The sequence below is a fragment of the Marmota marmota genome, unplaced genomic scaffold, assembly GCF_001458135.2.
Source record: "Marmota marmota marmota unplaced genomic scaffold, marMar, whole genome shotgun sequence".
NCBI lineage: Eukaryota > Metazoa > Chordata > Mammalia > Rodentia > Sciuridae > Marmota > Marmota marmota.
The window spans coordinates 9,144,994-9,165,706 of record NW_026000240.1 but is presented as its reverse complement, the minus strand read 5'-3'; the positions used below and the strand labels follow the sequence as shown (position 1 = coordinate 9,165,706).

At 45.4% G+C, this 20,713-nt stretch overlaps 2 protein-coding genes across 14 annotated transcripts in view; one reads left to right on the top strand and one right to left on the bottom strand.

The window, feature by feature from the left end:
• Positions 1-20,713, bottom strand: part of Med12l (mediator complex subunit 12L) — a 260,868-nt gene that overhangs the window by 160,932 nt on the left and 79,223 nt on the right. For 8 of the 13 annotated variants that reach the window (XM_048794071.1, XM_048794070.1, XM_048794068.1 and 5 more), the window contains exons 14-16: positions 19,428-19,642; positions 18,091-18,195; positions 17,107-17,283 (exon numbers count right to left, since the gene is read on the bottom strand). In XM_048794071.1, the coding sequence (XP_048650028.1) occupies positions 17,107-17,283; positions 18,091-18,195; positions 19,428-19,642 (497 nt within the window). The remainder of the gene's footprint in view (positions 1-17,106; positions 17,284-18,090; positions 18,196-19,427; positions 19,643-20,713) is intronic. The other 5 variants (XM_048794075.1, XM_048794078.1, XM_048794072.1 and 2 more) reach the window with 3 other exon arrangements.
• Gpr171 (G protein-coupled receptor 171) lies at positions 7,766-13,434 on the top strand. Its single transcript, XM_015486910.2, has 2 exons — positions 7,766-7,993; positions 11,899-13,434. Exon 2 carries the CDS (start codon positions 11,952-11,954, stop codon positions 12,909-12,911), a length of 960 nt encoding a protein of 319 aa, XP_015342396.1. The 5' UTR covers positions 7,766-7,993; positions 11,899-11,951; the 3' UTR covers positions 12,912-13,434.

Here is a 20,713-nt window from a genome sequence, read left to right as displayed (position 1 = left end):
CATCCTTCAAAGAGTCTTCCCAAATGTTTTTAGTGTTTGTATCTCTTTCATCCTTCACTATATCTGTATCAATAAATAAAATTATTTTCAAGACTGTCAATTTTTTCTTAAAAATAAAAAATAGCACAAGGATACACCAGCAGATCTCACAGGGGATTCTCGACATGCCCCCTTGCACAGGCTCCAGGGGTGAGTCACCTAAAGACTGAACATTCTATTTGTCACTGATATGTTTCAAACTAAGCAGGTCATGCTCAGGACCTCCTCACGGTTTAGGAAAAACCCAGAAAACAGGTGCTGTTGAAGAGGAGCTGAGAAGTGCCCCCACCCATGTCAACCCCCACCTCCCTGCCCACGCCTGCTCAGCACACAGCCAAAACGGAACACAATCCCTAGGCTCCGCAGACGTCCCTGGTGGAAGGGCGTGTCCTGGCTTGGGCCAGTAAACTTGCTAAACAGTCTGGCTGTGCTTATTCTTCATGACTCCCCCTGACCAGGGCCCATGGGTGAATCCTGGAGTCTTAAATGTCCCTTTCTGGGCCACAGGAGAAAGTGAAAGCTCAAAGGAGAAGAGGAAGTGCTCGCCAAGGGATGCTAGTGGCTTGCGACACCTCCTCAGCGAGGTCTGTCCTTAGGAAAGTCACTCTTCCCTGAGGTTCCAAGGACTGACTGCGTGGTAAGCAGGACCCTGGAGCAGGCTGGTCACGCATGTGCAAGAGTGGTCAGGAAGCAGTGCACAGAGTAGATAAGGGTGCTCTGAAGCCACAGCAGAGGAGCAGCTCCTGTTCCAGCTTGTAGGCTCAGAGCAACATCTGGAAACAAAGGTGCCCTGCCAGCAAATGGGCAGCCAGGACCCCTGGGGTCAGCAGGACAGGGGCAGATGGACAGCAGGGCACTCCCAGCTCCGCCATAGCTAGTAGGTGCACAAGCCCTCCTGCATTCAGGGTGCTCAATGCAGCAGGGGACAAGGTGCCTGTGAGGACAGAGAAGGCTGCAATGGGTGCAAGCCAAGAGCGGAAGCCAGGATGGCGGTGAGCTGAGAGTTGGCCCCCCGAGAGCAGACGCTCCTAGCTCCAGCCAGTCACTTCCTCATTCTCCACAGGAGATGTAAGACCACCCAGTTTTTTAACTGTTGGGCTAACAACTAAGAAAACGCACCCCTGGAACTGGCTATGCAAAGTGGGTACCCACTCCTCAACATCTGAAATGTAGAAAACTAACAGAAAGGAGCCCAAAGCAGCTTATGACTGCAACTAAACACCTCTCCTGACTAAAGAGCTGTGTTACCTCAAGTGAGGTTTCCACATCAGTGCACAGTTAATTCAAGTATCTAAGCTGTTTCATAAAAAGAATATTTGGAATAAGAAGAATCAAGAAATGTCACAGAGGGGCCGGGAGGCAGAGTGAGCCCGGGTGGGGGGCGGGGGAACAGGGGGTGCAGAGTGGGAGCAGGGGGCAGAGAGTCAGCATTGACAAGGGAGTGGGGGCTGAGAGCCAGGGGCCTGGCAGAGAGCAGGGGGCAGGGAATTTAAAGAAAAAGAAACAAGAAAAAAAAAAAAAAAAGAAATGTCACAGAAAGATCACCATCATGTGAGATGGTGGCACATGGCACCTACCCACAGAGGCGGGTAGCAGCAGCAGGGCTACCCAAAGTCTCCTCCGCCCACACCCTCTTTGCTCAGATGACACAAGTACAGGTTCCTATTGGGAAAGTCACACTTCCCTGTCCTGGTGATTAGCAGGTCTCGGTTCACTGACCACAGGTTGGGACGGCACAGGACCCAATGTGACCCAATGACAGCGAGGCCCAGGCTCTGGAGAAACTTCTGGAAGGGATGCCATACACACGTAAAACCTAGAAGTGCACCCTTCACTTGGGCACCCCACAGACAAAGCTCAGGCGTCCTCTGAATGAAAAGAGGGCAGCTGCAGAAACGGCACAGTGTGAGCCGTGTCCACCTTGGCCTACAGCCATGGCCCCCAGCTCTGGGCATGCCAGCCAGTAAGACGTATTGCACATGCTCAATTTCCCTTGTGGTGGGGAAGGGACACCAATCAATTGGAAAATCTCAATACACTGGCTTCATCTAAAAGAATGATCTGGAAAACATGTTCATACCAAGCTTTGCTCCTCCTTATATCAGTGAGGTCCATCATTTCTGTACTCTGTCTTTAACATGTGCCCAAAACCTGATCTTTTTACCAACTTTGGAGACAAAAACTTTCTATGAGTACAAAAATACCTATAACACCAAAGACCACGGACATATTACCACACAGAGCATTGTCTACAGAGGGAATGGGGGTGCCTGGACCTGCTGACCTGCAGGGCCTGCACTACGGCCTGGGGGAACTGTATTGTGCAGTACTCAGCAGAAGAGCCACCACTTCCTTTTGGTCACCTGTTCTCTGTAAGACTCGAGTGATATGCAGATGACCATTTCAAGTCAGGCCATCGCCCCAAAAAGAACCACTTCAATGAAATATGGCTCTCTTTCCCCTGCAGTTTGCAAGGAGGTTTAACCTCTTCGTAGCACCACTTGTACACAAGAATTAAATGTCACACTGATTTATCTGCCATAAATTTATAATGTAAATGTTATTTATAAGATAATTACAGAAAAGACATGTTTACACAAAATAAGGTGTTTTCCAAAGCAGTTTGGGGTCTTATAGGGACTATAAGATGTTACTACATTCCCACCTCTGCATTTCCAACAGAAATTTTAGGACAAGCACGGAGGGAGTGGGGGGTGTCTAGGAAGAATGGCACTATCTGATCAACAGGAAAACACAGGATGAGCGTTTCCCTGAGAAAGCCTGCAGACTCCCGGGGCTTTTCCTCACTGCTGGGATTACTTGCTGCTCTTTGAAGGGGCTCACGGCAAGATTCTGAGGCTCCTCCCAGATTCACAGACAGCTGATGTCTTCTTCCCAAGCCTCCTCTCCCCACTTCTACACACCGCCTCAAATGCCTTCAGGACCTGCAGTGCAGGACTTTAGACAAGGGGTAACCTTGTGCCATTATCCCCTCCAGGATCCTCAGCCTAACTCTCCCAGTGCAAGTCAGGGCAGGCCCTGGGCGGTACATTCCCTTCTCCCCCAATCCTCTGAATTTGACAGCTGCTAAACCTCCCGGGAAGTTCATGGCAAAGTCCTAAGGAAGGACTATCAGTTGCTTCTGAGGCTTAGGACTGAAAGGAGAAGCCAATCCTCACATTGTTTGTAAAGTAAAAGCCAATTTAAACCACATCAAATCCACCTGCTCATTAATAAGAACATGCAGCCACATAGAAAGTTCTGAATCACATGACCAACTGTGTTTTTTGGTCTGGTTGATATTACAAATATCAGAGGAGAACACAATTTTAAATAAGAAAACCAGAGTCACAATCACTGATGTTCAAAATGAGAGATCAGAAAATCTTGGCCAATGACCTACAAAATGCTATGAGGATTATTTAATATCTACTGAAAATGAACAGAATAAAGATCAATCTATGCCATAGCCAACGATGTGGTGGTTTTCCTTGTAAGCCAGGAAACCACACTGGCTTTCCTCCCCGCCACTGGGTCCCTCCTCAGGCCTGCCCCCACCCCTGACCCTGGGGCCTGGACTCCCACGGCTCTGCTCACACCACTCGGTGACTTCACCTCTGTGGAGATTCCCAGCAGCACAGCCCTCCCCCATGACTTCAGACCCTCCTGGCCTCTCACCCAACAGGACTACAATCCTCCCAAGTGGCTTCCTGTCTTCTAGCATCTCCTGACCCAGCGGGCTCCCACAGCTTGCTAATTACAGTCCTTGGGAACATCCAAGATCGGGTCTCAGCCCCTTCCTCTAATAGATCCTGTAATGCCACCCAGATCACAGGAGATTGGGGACCTGAAGCTCTGGACCTCAGTTCTTGGGTCCCGACAAAAGAAAATGTAAAGTCAGGCCAAAAAGTCAAGCCAGAGACTCTTGTTATGACTGAAAGCGATGTAAGGCTCAAGCAGAGAGCCTCAGCTGCCTCCAGCAGAGAACCACAAACACTGCTGCTGCCACGCCCACTGCTGTCCATGGTCTGCAGTCATCACCATCAGATGTGGCTCAGTGGTAATGTGCCCCTGAGTTCCATCCCCAAGACCCCCCCCAAACCAAAAAAAATAATAATAAAAATAAAACTACTCTACCTAATCACATGAGTCACCCTCATATCTGAAGCCATGCGTCTCAGGTAGCATTAGGAAACAGTGAGCTAATCTGAATGGGTAAGGGAAGTACATGCTTAAAGAAAATCTTCCAAACTTTAAGCATAGCAACCCAGACAAAGGGCAGACAGACGCGGAGACATGGCGGCTGCTCCAGAGGTCATGGACCATAAAAATCTTCCCGCACATTATTTTGAGCTGAGCTCACATTCCAGAGGGTGCAACTCCATGAGGAAGGTGGGAAGAGTGGCATTGACGTTCCCGTGGTCATAACACTAAGCAGGGGACCTGGACTGACCTGATGGCCTACTTAATGACCACTGTCTGTCCCCACCCAGCACTTTCCCAATAAACAAGAGTAAGTGAGAGAGAGTGCTGATTCTAGCTGGGTGGTGTTGGTCAGGTCTTAATTTCTCCACGCCTCAGCTTTCCCATCTGTAGAGGGTGGAATCTCCCAGGCCTCGTGGATGGTTTTCTTGATTTAAGAAAATAAGCCAGACACAGTTGCCGCAGTCCGGCTGCAGCAAAATAACCGGGGAGTGACGAACAACTTGTGTACACTGATACAGCAGGAGTGGGAGCCGTTTATTGTAGGATAGGAGGGGTATATATACATTCCACACAGCTTATCTTAATTAACATAAACTAGATACAGCAGTCAACCAATAAGGAATCTCCACACTTAATGGCTCACTGGCGTTACTTCACAAACCACTCCCTCTGGCAAAATGCCAGGCACCATCTTGACTTGTTTACAGACCCTTACACACAGTGGCTCTATCATCCTAGAGACTCAGGAGACTGAGGCAGGAGGATCGTCAAGTTCAAAATTGGCCTCAGCAACTTAGTGAGACCCTGTCTAAAAATAAAACACAAAAAGGGCTAGGAATGTGGCTCAGTAGTATAGTGTCCCTGGGTTCAATCCCAAAAAATAGAAAGAAAAGTTCCCAGTTCCTGGCTGTGGTGGGGCCTAAAAAGCAAATTTTAAAAATTATATACATCAAAAAGAAATACTCCCATTGAAATGGTGTTTGGTATTTGTATTCTATAAAACCAAAAGTGTACAGGTAACAGAGCTGAAAACAAAGACATCCTTTTTCCTCCACTTATAACTTATGGGACAATTTATCATCTTACACATAAAAGTCCATGAAAGTAACAAATACATCATTTCCTAAATAGAAAGTACAACCATGACCGAGGTAAGGAAAAAATAACTTTACCGCGTTTCTTCCCACTTGGGCTCATGAAGCACTAGGTCAGTGACAACACGCATTTCCTGGAAGGCTAACCAAGAACACTCCGAGAAACAGTTGTCCTCAATGAAACAAAAAGGAGCAGGTTGTGGAAACTCAGATGGAACCTGTACTTTAAAAATCCCTGAGGCTGGGGTTGTGGCTCAGCGGTAGAGCGCTCATCTAGCACATGTGAGGCCCTGGGTTCCATCCTCAGCACCACATAAAATAAAGGTATTATATCCAACTACAACTAAAAAATAAATATTTTTTTTTTTTTAAAAATCCCTGGAAAGGGCTGTGGTTGTGACTCAATGGGGGAGCATTTGACTGGCATGTGTGAGGCCCTGGGTTTGATTTTTAGGACTGCTCATAAATAAATAAATATAATGAAGGTCCATCAACAACTAAAACATACATATTTTTAAAAATCCACAGGAGAACACAGTTCCACTGGGATGACCCTCCATGTGACCAACCTCAACCACCCAACACAGCTGCGCTCTCCACGCTCCGTATCCCACGGCAAGGCGGGCACCAAACCAGACACACAGACCTGGTCTTCAAGTCTTCAGAGCAGCTGCTGTGCTTTCCAGTTCTGTCTATGATCCTGAAGTAAACCAGGGAAGTCACGGAAGTGAGCATATAAATATGACAAATGAAGGAAGGACGAAAAGACAGACTTCACCAAAATCCTGGCATCCCAGCTTCCTTCAGGCCATACAAAAGCCCGGGCCACTGGGTTAGCTGTCACCTTACCCCACGTTTCCTCCCCTGCCCAGGGACACAGCCCTGTCCTAACTCCTCACTTACTTGTCTGGCACATGTGTCTCTTCCACAAGAGTCCTTTTTTTTTTTTGGTTCTGGAAATTGAACCCAGGGGCTCATAACTACCAAGTCACACCCCAGCTCTTCTTTAATTTTTTAATTATTATTTTTTTAGTTTTGGGTGGACACAACATCTTTATTTGTTTACGGGGTGCTGAGGATTGAACCCAGTGCCTCACGCATGCTAGGCAAGCACTCTACCACTGAGCCACAACCCCAGCCGCGCCCCCCCTTTTTTTTTTTTTTCAAAGAAACAGGGTCTTGCTAAATTGCTGAGGCTGGCTTTGAACTTGTGGTCTTCCTGCCTCAGCCCTCCTGAGTCCCTTGGATTATAGGCAGGCACTACTGCGCCCACCTCACAAGTGTGTCTTCACATACATCCTAAAAGATGGAGTACTTCCTTCAACTATTACAATAAAGTTGACCTTGGTACTTAATCAGAAATCAAATGCAAAGCTTGAGAAACAGTTTCCTTCTACTTCATAGTTAAGTCTATATTAAAAAAAAAAAAAAGCAATAGTTATAACTACATGAATTTGGAAGATTGCCCAGAATATCTGAATCAAATGACCATTATCACCATGAGCAACCTCAAACTCCTCCTAAATTCACTGTAGCTGGACATGTCTCATCTAGTCTTTTGGGGGGAATTTTTCTAAAAAAAAAAAAAAAAAAAACTAAGTGAAAATACCAAGAAATTGGGTTTAGATTCTAAAGAGGTCTAAATTTTTTTTTTTTTTTTTTAATTTGGAAAACTGACAAAGAACTATAAGGAGAAAAAGAAGAGAAAACAAAGCACCCACCAAGACAATGAGACACTGGAAGAAAGCAGACTGTGACCTCCCAGGCGTGGCTCTGCACTCACAGGTGAACTTCAGACCAGCGTACCAGCTCCCAAAACGGGCTGGGATCAGAAGCTCATGCTGCCTTTCATAAAGGCAGCCTTATAACAGGGAGCCTTGAAAAGGGTCTGTTGGTGAGGATGAGCGGCTCCTCAAGAGCAAGGACTTCTGCCATGTCCCCTCCAGGCCAGGCTCCTTCCAGACTTCAGCAGACACTTCCCCGCCTCCAGGAGGACAGACACTTGACCAGACAATCCAATAATCTACTAATCACTAAATAACTGTCTCAATTCATGAAGCCGTTTAGTTAAACTGACAAAACACTCCAGTTTCATGATTTGGAAAAAAATGGTACAATATATTCTGGAATGAAAAACTATAAAACCATGTGAACAATAACATTTTAAGTGCTGTAAACTGGTGAGTGTTACTACGTACACTGAAGAGGTCTTTCTTCAACACCTTCCTGCATCTTTAACTCATAATTCCTTCAAGGCATAAATACTGCCATTCTTGAAATCAAGAAGACGCAGACTATATCTTGGGTAGTTTAAATATTAATGTTTTAAATAAAATAAAGCCTAAGTACCACAATGGACAAATAAAAGTCTTTTCTCTCAAAAATAATGACAAATTTGAGTTGTTTAAGAAAACACATGTAGAACTGACTGGGACATGCTTCTCCGGGAGGCTTTCATGCAGTTAAACTACATGCAAACCACAGTTTCATCTACGTCAATCTGCAACATTTTAAAACCACACAAAAAGGACAGGAAACATTTAGTACAGCCAGGAACCCGGCAACGGGCTCTTGCTGCTGCAACTAACCCAACAGCTCACACTTCTCTGAAGACGAAGAGCTAGGCCAGCTCAGGCTAGAGAAAACACCCCCAGGTATGTCATTTTAAATACTTAAATCCATTCAAAGCTTTTCCACAGAATGCAAGTTGATGACTCTCGGTTGTCTTTACAGAGTACCAACTATTAAACTCTAAGTAGATCCTGCCTAAAAACTACTCTATGGTTCTGTTCTCTCTGATGCCCCATCCATCTGTCTCAAAAAGACAGTTTAATTCAAACCAAGCTAAATAGCCTGGTGAGCAGTACTCTTCGGTCACTCGGTTTTATAACTGGCTGGACAAAGGCCATGTCACAGGTCTTTCTAGCAGGACACAACGGTCTCAAACTTCCTTTGCTCTAGAAACATACCGTAGATCATTTCACACACTTTGCCTGTGACTCCCATGGAGGATCCAGCCAGGTTTTTGCCAGCCATGGGTACTGTACAGGGGGCAAAGGAGACACTGCAGATCTCTCCTTGGACTGGCTGGAGTACTTGACATTTCCACTGGCTCATAACTGATTGGTAAAATATTCATCAGGCACTTAGTTCTTGAATTTGTGATAGAGAACATAGGATTTCAGAAAGGTATGATTTAAGCTCTAATCAACACAACTGGAAATTCTAAGTAAACCGTTTTCATTGACATCTAGATGGAATTTCATAAAACCATGGTTCTCAGGCTGAAAAGCTGCAGTCTATTTTAAATAAATCACTCACCTATAAAATACATAGTGAATTCTAATTAGAATAATAATTAATCAAATCCAACTATCCTAATTCTTCTCTCTCTCACATAAGTCTACTGACAAGACATGCCATGTAACTGTGCAGGCACCGGGGAGCTCACCACACACCATGATGAGACTATCTGTGTAACATTTGGAATGGGAGCACTGAAGTCTAAATCCCACCACCCCGTAAGGAGACAAAAGGCACAGGTGGGAGGTGAGATCAGGGCACAATGACACTAGTTTTTGGACTCAGAGGTGAAAAGGCTGCTCATGATTCCAAGGTGCAAATAAATGGCAACCGTCAAAACTCCAGGCACCAAGGAAATTGGGGATGGGCAGGAGTTGGGATGGACCAGGATAAAGGCAGGGAGCCTAGAAGACAATGCTCCAGGACAGCTCCTCACCCTGCTCTGAAAGCTGCAAAATCTTGAGTAACACACAAGAGGCAGACCTTGGTCTCCTCGCCTGACTGTATGCTCTCAGTAAAGGTTATGCCCATCACTGATGTCCTGGGATCCCAGAGCTCTACCACCTGCCAAGTACCGGGGCAGCAGGACCTGTTCTCAGACAGTGAAGGTCCCACCAACCTGAACAGGGAATTGGGATGGGCAGCGGACACAGCAGCAGACCCCATGCTGAGCACATGTAGGGCCCTGGCCTGCCTCTCAGCCATGGGAGCAGTGGGTAGTAGGGACAGAGGAGGGACCTCAGTTATGGAACTTCAGTTTAACTAGGCTTAGTTTTTAAATATACATATTGTAAAATGAAACAGTAAAGTGCTCGGAGAGTGGACACTTCTTTTATTAGTGCTCAGGGGAAGGTCAAGAGTGAATGTCTTACTTCAGCTTTCACCTGAACACTGCTCAGAACATCAGAACACGATCCTGCCGTGGCTAGTAAGGCCTGGTCTTGTGAGGACTGGTGGATGCACGGTTAAGCGTCTTCATCACATCCCTCACTGCTGTTACTTCCCATGATGATTATGGGGACAGTGTTTTGGAGTGGTGTGGAATGTAGCTTCTGAGAGCAGACTGGGGTCCTGGCTCTAAAACTGAGAGCTACATAACCATAACCAGGGAACCTCATTACGGCTCACTCTGCTGTCTGCAAAGCACAGACAATGACAGCTATCCCACAGGAGGGATGGAAGGTTCATGGCACACATACAGCCGTCACCAGGCACAAAGTCTGTGCTCCACTGTCCCGGCTGAGTTTGGTATAAAATGATATTTTTCATAGAGCTGAAGCCCTGGTTGGGGCAGATAAAGGGAAGGGCATGTGCCTTATAAGTGACAGCTTAACTTAGGAAGTTTTAGGTGCAAATGTCTTATTAATCTCTTTGCACATATTGTTGCATTCCAAGATTGACACAATATTTCATTAAATAGTTTTTGAGAAAATTAAGACTTCCAAAAGTGTGTATCTGTCCTTTTGTTTTAAAGAGAGACTAAATGTCTGATGTGACTTTCTAAGTCAGCCACTACATGCAGTATTTCGAACTTTTACAAAGGTTACATATGGATCAGGCACAATGGCACACATCTATAATCCAGTGACTCAGGAGGCTGAGGCTGGGGCAGAGGGTGGCAAGTTCAATGCCAGCCTCAGCTACTAGTGAGACCCTGTCTCAAAATAAAAATTTTTTTAAAGGGCTGGGAATGTAGTTCAGTGGTAAAACACCATTCTCTTGCCACACCTAACAAAAAAAGGAAAACAGTTTGTATATTATTTTTTTCCACCAAGACACAAATGTAATACTATGATCTTTAAAATGAAGGAAAGTTGGTGCTACTCAGAGCAAAAAGCAGTACCAGAAAAGAGTCCCTGTGGCCCTGGGCATTCGAGTCTGACCAGACCCTGTCAAACGACCCACCCAGCCTGGCCCCCCCTAATAAACCCAACCAGGTTTGGGATGTGGGGACAGATGGTGAGATCTTAATGTCGTCTTCAACCCTGATTCCAGGCTCTGGGCTCCTGACTTCCCCTAACCTACCACAGAAGGAGAACCACCGGTGGTGAGGTCAGGTGCTCTGATGCTAAGGCAGCGGAGCCTACCTCAATGAGCAAACATCTATGTTCCAGAAGCTTCTAAAATACATCTTTCACAAAACTATGTGGAAACACTGCCAGAGAAACATCTGTACCAGTACTGCCCAACAGCAAGAAAACCACACCATAAAAATAGTTTGTTTTTCTAGTAGCGACATTCTAACAAGTAAGAAGAAACAGGAGAAAGGAACTTCATTAATATATTAAACCTAATATCCCTCAAGAACACTTCAACACATGCTCATCATAAAATATTAATAAAATCCTAAAAATGCATTGCTAACTTGGTATAACTTGTATAAAACAGTCCAATTAGTATTTCTTACAAGGTCTTTTTTTGTTTGGGTACCGGGCATTGAAATCAAGGATACTCAACCACTGAGCCACATCCCCAGCCCTATTTTTTATATTTTATTTAGAGACAGGGTCTGAGTTGCTTAGCACCTCGTTTTTTGCTGAGGCTGGCTTTGGAATCACAATCCTCCTATCTCAGCCTCCAGAGCCACTGGGATTATAGGCATGCGCCTCCACGCACAGCTGCAGAGTGTTTCTGATAACATTTTGTACTACATCTTCAAACCTGATTCTGGACACCACAGGTATATTCCACTGTGACACAGGAGTAACTGGAGGGAGATAAAAAGCACCCATCCAAGACCAGAATCTAATCCTTCTCTCTCTCTCTCTGCTAGAAAGACAAATGAAATGAAATTTTGGTACTGAAAATGTTCTAACAGGCTACACAGCTTTTAAAGACTATACTTTTCAAGTAACACTTTTCTAATCCAATGGGTTTGTGGCCATCCTGTCCGCTTAGGTTCTCCCAGCATGAGGAGTTACAAAACCCATAAAAAGAAAGCCAGGGCGCCTTGCTGACAGTCACACCACCAGCTTCCTCTCTGAACTTCTCAGAATCTCTGCTCTCTCACATCCTCTGCGCAGTGATAACAGAGCTATCAGAACACAAAACCCTGGGCCAGAGCAAACCCCAAGGTCACAGCATCAGACAATGAAACCCAAGCTTGCCCCAACCCAGGACAGTCCCCCAGGTCATGCAGTCTAGTAAAGGACCCCCTAAGAACTGTAAAGAAGAGGGCATTATGCATGCAAATGGCTTTAAAGAAAATAGTTTCTAATTTTAATTACTAACCTTTCCCCCTTTTTCTTGTTAACAGATTCTTTGGGTTTTTATTGGTTTTGGTTGAAACCATCTTTTCTTTCCCTGAAAATGATGAACAGCTCGTCTTTCTGTCCAGTTTACAGAGATCTAGAGCCATTCACCTATTTTTTTTATCTGGTTTTCCTCATTGGAATTATCGGAAGTTGCTTTGCAGCCTGGGCTTTTACACAGACCCCCACAAATCACAGGTGTGTGAGCATCTACCTGATCAACTTGCTTACTGCCGATTTCCTGCTCACTCTGGCGTTGCCAGTGAAAATTGTTGTGGACCTGGGCGTAGCGCCATGGAAGCTAAGGATATTCCACTGCCAGGTGACAGCCTGCCTGATCTACATTAACATGTACCTATCCATCATCTTCCTGGCCTTTGTCAGCATTGACCGCTACCTCCAGCTGATCCACAGCTGCAAGATCTACCGCATCCAAGAACCTGGATTCGCAAAAATGATCTCCACAGTTGTGTGGCTCATGGTTCTTCTTATAATGGTCCCCAACATGGCAATCCCCATCAAACACATCCGGGAAAAGCCGAATGTAGGCTGCATGGAATTTAAAAATGAATTCGGAAGAAACTGGCATTTGCTGACCAACTTCATATGTGTAGCAATATTTCTGAATTTCTCAGCCATCATTTTAATATCCAACTGCCTTGTGATTCGACAACTCTACAGAAACAGAGATAATGAAAACTACCCAAACGTGAGACGGGCCCTCGTCAGCATCCTCCTGGTAACGGCGGGCTACATCGTTTGCTTCCTGCCCTACCACATTGTGCGGATCCCGTACACTCTCAGCCAGACGGAGGTCATCTCTGACTGCTCCACCAGGATCTCGCTCTTCAAAGCCAAGGAGGCCACGCTGCTACTGGCAGTGTCCAACCTGTGCTTTGACCCTATCCTGTACTATCATCTCTCAAAAGCATTCCGCTCTAAGGTCACTGAGACTTTTGCCTCACCTAAGGAGACTAAGGCCCAGAGAGAAAAAACAAGGTCTGAAAATGATGTATAAAATGTGGGGCTTTCATGCTATTGCCTCCTCCTTTACAGAACCTTTAAAGCTATTTACAGTTTTGAAAGGCGGGAAAAAACGGGGGGTAGGGGTCTTGGTAATAAAAAATACAGACAGCAAGCAAATGTGGACTGTCTTACACAGAAACCCAACTTCTAAATGCAAGCCAATCTCATACTACTACTGCGGTTGTCAAACTACTGAGCCCAGATATTTGTACAAGAAAACCAAAGAGTGTTGTTCAACCAGTGTCAATCCGTGCAGTACCCTTGAAATCAAAAAGTGTCCATGACACAGACTCAGGTATTCATTTAACTACCCAGAACTGAACTTTCCAATGAAACAGTAAAATAAGCTCCCTTATTTTAATTTTCAGGAAGCCCCTCAGCAAAACAATTTTAAAGGACTTCAGATAACTTTAAAAGACCAAAAAAAAAAAAATGTATACAAAACCACCTGTTGCCTGATTTATTTTTAATTCATTACTTAAAAAACAGTAATCCTTCAGTCTGCTACTCCTCCAGGTTTGTTTTTTTTTTTTTTTTGTAGTTATATATGGTTATATATATGCCTTTATTTTGTTTATTTTTATGTGGTGCTAAGGATCGAACCCAGGGTCTCATGCATGTTAGGCAAGCGCTCTGCCACTGAGCTACAGCCCTAGCCCCTCCTCCAGGTTTTAACATCAAACTTTTTCTAATAGCTAAGAGCTTTGGGGTTTGGGGTTTGGGGTTGTGGATCAGTGGTAGAGCACTTGCTTAGCATGTGTGAGGCCCTGGGTTCAATTCTCAGCACCGCATATAAAGAAAATAAAGTTCCATTGACCACTAAAATATATATATATAAAGCTTTTATTTATTAAAAAAAAACTTGAAAATTCATGGATAATTTTTAATGTGTTACATATGCTTATATTCAATCAGTAAATTACAAAGGCATCCTATTGTAATAATAAATCTAGTGATTTCATGTTTTTATTTTGTCATACTATGTAACACACAGGCCCTATTTCATTTTCAAAGGGAGTTATTAGATTATACCAGGTATTGAAACTATCATTTCCAAACCAGAAACTCATGTGGAAGGTATGGAAAAATAGCTCCAGATGGCCTTAAAACAGACACAGCAGCGCCACAGAGCAGGCCATGTAAAGGACACGAGGGCTGGGCCAGTGGCCAGCTCAGGCCCAGGGAGATGAGCCTGCCCCACGTGGGGCAGGCTATTTGAAATACAGGAGACTCCAATGCTCAGGGTCCTGGCTCTGATCAAATTCTCTCCATGGCCAGTGATACAGGTAGGCCTCAGCACATAGGAGTAAACAGCAGTCAGTCGGAGGAGGGTGGGAAAGTTTGGCAAGCGCACGTGAGTCTCAGCCCTCAGCATCATTAGTCAAACCTTGACCAACAGCTGGCAGCAGACCGCATCGTCTGCCATGGTTAAGAAACAGTGGCCCTGGGTGTCATGTCCAATTCTGAATTCATTTTTGCATATGGAGAATCCTTTTCTAAAATCTGAAACTCTTATCTACAATTTTGCAAATATATTTTCTGAGTCTGAAATGAATTATAAATGACAAAATGCAGAAAGTATCTACTAAAAAATGTGTAACAAGTTAAGTCTGGACATATCTGGCCTGCAGGTAACAAGGACAGCAACACCATCAGCATCGCAGGCCGATGTCCAGGCTGCAGAACACCTGTGCATGCTGGTGGCCTGAACGACAGGCTTGCTGATGGGCAGACCAAAATGGCATCTGTGCAGCAGAGTACATGAAGCTGGTGTGTGTCTGTGGAGCGCCAGTCAACCCCTTTCCTCCCCCTTGGTCTTTATTCACTGGGGCCACACTAGAGTGAAAAGAATTCCCAAGTTCTTGGCCTTCTCCTCACAAGCACGGTGGGTCGTCAGACTTCCCCTTTCTTTGAAGGAACAGAGCCACATTCTCAGCAGCAGCACTGATCGTCCTAGCACACTCTACTTCCCCCGACGGTCCCCGGATTGTACTCGTGGTAAGGGGGACTCAGGACAATCAGTGGTGGAGAGCTGTTAAAAATGCTATATCTTGCCAGGTGCAGTGGCCCACACCTGTGCTCCCAGTGACTCAGGAGCCTGAGGCAGGAGGGCCACAAGTTCAAGGCCAGCCTGAGCAACTATGTGAAATCCTAAGCAAAATAGGGAGACCCCGTCTCAAAATAAAAAAATATAAAAATGAAAGGACCAAGGGTGTAGCTCTGTGATAAAGCACCCTGTGTTCAATTCCCAGTACAAATAATAATAATAATAACAATTTTTTTAAATGCTATGTCCTAAACACCAATTGTACAAGAACTTCTGCTAGGATCACATTACAGTTTCATTATGTCTGGACTCAACATGGACCTGGTCCCTGAAATTGCCATGCTCTCTCTTCTAAGGGAAGTAGACCAGTCATTAGGATGCCCAAATCTAGGTGTAGCCACGGGAGCAGTGGAATGGAGAAGCTGATGCCCCATGCCCTGCTCAGCGCTCAGATGCAAAGCTCTACTTTCCCAGGAGCACCACAGGAAAGCCTCTGCCATGGGCAACATTATGCCATATTAGCTTTATTTATCTCTCCTTGTTGGTTTCCTTGGGGTGGGTGGTGAAGAGTACTGGGGACTGAACTCAGGGTCAACTAACTACTGAGCCACTTCAAACTCTTGTTTACAATTTTGTAAATATATTTTTTATATTTTATTTAGAGATAGGGTCTCACTAAATTGCTAAGGCTGGCCTTGAACTTTTGATCCTCCTGCCTCAATGAGCCTGTTTTTTTTTTTTTTTTTAAATCACCTGTTCATCTTGGAGTAATTTCAGATGTACTTATAGAAAAGCCGCAGAGGCAGTTCAAAGAGACCCTGTAAACTTTCCACCCAGTTCCGCCTAATGTTATACCTTATAAAATCATGGTACATTTATTAAAACCAAGAAGCTAATATTGATACATCATTATTATTAAGTCCCAGACTTTAATTCTGAATATTTTAAAACCCCAGGATTCGTGATAGTTCATCCATAACTTCTTCAAGACACATCTCTAAAGTATAAGGTTACCTTTTCTGCTGCCCCAAATAAACTGTGGGTGATGCCTACTGGTACAGCTGAAAACGGCTGAGATATTCAGACAAAGATGAGCAAGAAAAGAGTTCTGGCTCATTTTGACATAGCCACAGACATGAATCACATACAGAAAAGGGATTTTTTCATTGTGCTAAGATAAAAACATGGATTTAGTGATTCTGAATCATTTTGAAGGATGTTCCAAACTACCAAAAAAATGAGTCAGTTTAGCAGAATACATACTTGCTGATCAAAACTCCAAAGACAGCCAGAGAATAACATGCTCACACACCACACACCTCACATTATTTAGAAAAGCATCTCATGATGAAAATGAGGCACCGTGATTGCACTTACCACAGAACTGCAGGAAAAAGTAAGGGAACCGGAGAACCGAGAACCTGGCCCATGTTCACTAGCGATACAGAACCCCGGTCCATCTCGCTAGAGAACAAAGGCATCACTATGGGGACGCAACATTAACCTGTGGCCACACTCGCCTGCCTGCTGTCTGTTCTCCAACCACAGCCAGCAAGCCCCACTTGACCACAGCGGCTACACTGACGTCGCCCCTTCCCAATCAGAGGCTCCTTTCCACCACTCCTCCTCTGAGAGCAAAAGGAGCCCAGGAATTTTGTGGCTTACCTTCCAGTGGGCACCTGGACTTGACTCAACTTCAGCGCGGACAGGATCACTTCTTATGTGGTGAACACTCGCCTCTATCCTGACTCATCAGTCTTTCCTGCGCCCCCAAAGTCTTACTCATCTGTGTCATACCAAAAGCACCTACCACCATGCAGCACACAGCTACTGAGCAGATGACTTTCAGATGGAGAAGGAGGTCACAGGGGGACATCACTTGCAGTGACTTGGATGCTTTTCACAAAACCATACAAATATAGAAATTCTGTTGCAGCCAGCCACTCATGTCACTCCACAAGTGTGGATGACCTCAGGACATAAGCCACGTGATCAGAACCCCAACCAACAGAGCAGCAGAAGGAAACCTCACCGCTGTCACAGGTGTGAGTCCAACACGCAGGTGGGTAATCTGGCACTCGGAAGTTAAGACTTTATAACAGAGCAAGCAGGCTGTAAGCTGGGGGAAGAGGTGACTTACCAGAGGTATAGGAAAATGTGTTGCATACTGCAGGTGGCGGAGGAGGTCATAATTAGATGGGAAAATCAACTCCCTCGGTTTTTCCCTCTTGGCCAACTTCTCTCCATTAAGTGACATTCTTCTGCCCAAGGAAGGGTTGGTGTTCTCACAGGACTCTCCAGGCATGGGAGAAAAAATCTAAGTCATGTAAAACAAATGTTGGAGATTATCAATGAAAGAGGGAAAAACCAACCCACAGAGCTACATTCCAGATCTCCACACACAAAAGAGGCTCCTGTAACAACACCCCTTCCTGCTTAACCACTGAGTAGAGAGCATGCAGAAATGTTGATTTCCACAAAATTCACATTCAGATCAGTAGGAATTTAGTAAAATCCTGTCCCACTTAGAAGTGAAAATGAAAACCATACAGAGGCTAAAAAGGGACCAATGTGACCACTTCCTGGAGGACCAGAGAAGGAGAAGCCTTAGGGGTGTGTGTGTTCCCCTCAGGGCGACACTTGCTCCAGAAAGTGGGGACATCGCAGCAGCTAACTACTAAGACTAGCAAACAGCAGGCATCAGGGCCTCCCATGCACCCTAGACAATATGTCTTATAGAGTATCACACCTAGACTAGTGACTGTCACATCATCATTATCCTGAGACACAGAGAAGGATGAACCTACAGCTCCCGAGCACATAGCTGCTCAGACATGCACAGCAGAACAACAGGGACAGACACGATGAAACCACATGCATGCACTCCTGAGAGGTGACGACCTCAGGATGCACCAAGGAGTCACCCTTGGGTAGGAGGACAGCAAAATGGTGAGCCGAGGGGAGACACTGCATGTGAAGTGTCCCTGGGGCCAGGGAGGAATGGGAAGAGCACACATCACAAGTGCACAAGTCACTCTGCGACACGGGCAAGAAACAAAAGGGTGGACACAAGCTGGCGAGAGGGGGTGGGCTGACTGTCGTGAGAAGCAAAGGCTGAACCTACTGGAAACTCCGAGCCAAAGTCGGCTTTAAAGTCACTCTTGTCTACTTCATCAAAAATGTGAGCGGTTCCTGGGTCAATGCCCATGTGCGCCATGATGCTCTGCTCCTGATGAGTGCCAGGGAGAGAGTCCTGCTGTAAAGGCTGTGGTTCACAGAACACACTGAACAACAGCAAGCGCTGCGGCATCACCGCCCCCCCACCCCCCACGTTGTCTGTTCCCAGAAAACCTGAAGGAAGTTTTGAACATGCACAGCTTTGACGCCCATATCCCCTCCCCACCATGAGAAAGTTCTGTCATGGTATGTTGAGGGAAGGGCACACGGACTTCCTGATGGAAAACAAAGTGGCCGTGATTCCTCCCCTGGGTATCCCCAGTCAGAGGCCCAGCTTTCCTCAGCCAGAAAACCCAAGCTCATACCTATGACGTAATAACCCTGATACCCAAGGTCAGAAAAGGGAAAGTACAAGCTCAGAAAACATGCAAACAGGTCAAAGGACTTCAGTTTTTACCCTTATGCCTTCTTCTGGGTTCCAATTAAGATATAAAAGTATTTGTAATGAAACAAGAACTTTTAGAATTCTGTACCTTTAGGAAAACACCCTAAGAGTGTGAACTATAAACTCAAGCTTACAATTCTCACGCCAGGTTTTTAAAAGTACAAGTATAGGCACTATTTCAAACACACATAATGGTATATGACTAAACTCTTACAGAACCAACAGGAGACTTTATTTTAAGGAAGGGTTACTATTTCCCACTAATTCCAACTACCAGTTTCATATTTTTTATCTTGAAAATTTAAGTATATGGAGCAATATCCAAAATATCAGCACTTGGGCAGAAAATAATACAGTCATACAGCATAAAAGAACAATTTTACCATATTTTAAAAATTGAAAATAATTAATTGAAATGAAAATACGATGTGTTATGACTAACACAGAATCTCCCCTTATGCTTAAAAGGGTGACATAAGCAGTGAGTGGGGGAAAGAGGCTCCTTAGAATGGAAACTCAGCTGGGCCAAAACTCACTTGGGGATGCAACGCTAAAAGAAACCCGGACGCTGGGTCACCTAAAACTAGGAGCACATCTTTCCATCCCGTGAAAAATGTACGGCTGCCCAATCTGTTTATCAACAGCCTTCCAGTACACAAAGACCACTCTGGGAGTATAAACCAGAGTCCAAATGCCCTTTCTGAGCAAAGAGAAGAGGCAGAGAAGCTTTGAGGAGAACACAGCCAAAAGCCATCACCCCACCATCACCAAGGTGACACCCTCTGATGGTGATTCCCAGCAGGGCTGAAGTCCGGCCCCTGCCCTGCCTCCAGCCCTACCTCCAGTTTCACCTCATGGTCCTTGGGATAGTGCTCGTCTACATTCTCCCCAGCGGGCGACCGAAGCCCAGTGGAGGCGGTGATGGACAGGTCCCCTCGAGATATGAGCGTGCACATGTAGGCATCATGGGAGAAGACGTCATGACGGATGAACTCACAGAAGAGCAGCACCAGGTTCACAAACTCCACCTTCTCGCACTCGCTGTTGGGGTCCGCTGTGGAAAAGCAGGCCCCGTTCCCAGGCTCAGCGGAGATGGCCAGGGGAAGGGCACCTCCCTGCCTCCCGTGCCCACCCTCCTTGTCACTGCAGGGTCTATGCAGCAATGGCATCCCCGCTGACGGGCAGGATGTGACTACTCGGCTCTGACTGGGAAGCAGTGCCAGTGTGCTGGGCACCCTTTAGATGCAACAGCAGAGGACCCTGCGGAATCCACCTCCAGGTAACAGAGGAAGGCCTAGCCAGCGCCCACCCAGCTCTTCTACTGAAAGAGGCCGTGGTTTCCTAATGTCCTGAGTGTGACTGGCATTTTGTGGGGCGTGTGTGCCCGTTTCCAAGAAACTTTATGATACACCACAATTAACATGGCATTTGGAAAGAAGCAGCAGCAGCAGACAAAGAATCAGAATTCACTGGAAAGAAAGGAACACAGAAAAAATGGAATAAAAAGGACACAAAGTTGGAGCCCTTACTCTTTTGTAAAATCTGCAACCAGTCTATTTAATTCACATTATGACTTTCAATGTTAAAACCACACTCTATGAAGCCAGGCAAGGTGGCACACACCTGTAATCCCAGCAGCTCAGGAGGCTGAGGCAGGAGGATCACAAGTTCAAAGCCAGCCTCAGGGGGCTGGGGATATAGCTCAGTTAGTAGAATGTTTGCCTAGCATGCACAAGGCCCTGGGTTCAATCCCCAGCACCACAAAAAAAAAAAAAAAATCAAAGCCAGCCTCAGCAACTTAGCAAGGCCCTAGGGAAGTTAGTAAGAACCTGTCTCAAAATTATAAATAAATAAATAAAAGAAATAAAAGAAACAAACAAGACTTGGGATGTGCTCGGTGGTTAAGTATCCCCAGGCTTCAATCCATAGCATTAAAAAAAAGAAAAAAAAAGCCTGCACTCTATAAACCCATATAATAACCTGCACCTTTGGATAAGGTTAAAAAAATTTTAAAACTAAACATGCAAAGCTCAATCCCTGGTGCCAACAGGAAACAGATTTCTCCCAAGAGCACTGGGCTGCACTCCTAGACCTAGATTTGAAGTGTTTCCTCTGGCCCCTACCA

Bases quoted from the DNA above. Each gene is read 5' to 3' on its own strand.
- Gpr171 (XM_015486910.2), top strand. From the start codon at position 11,952: ATGATGAACAGCTCGTCTTTCTGTCCAGTTTACAGAGATCTAGAGCCA.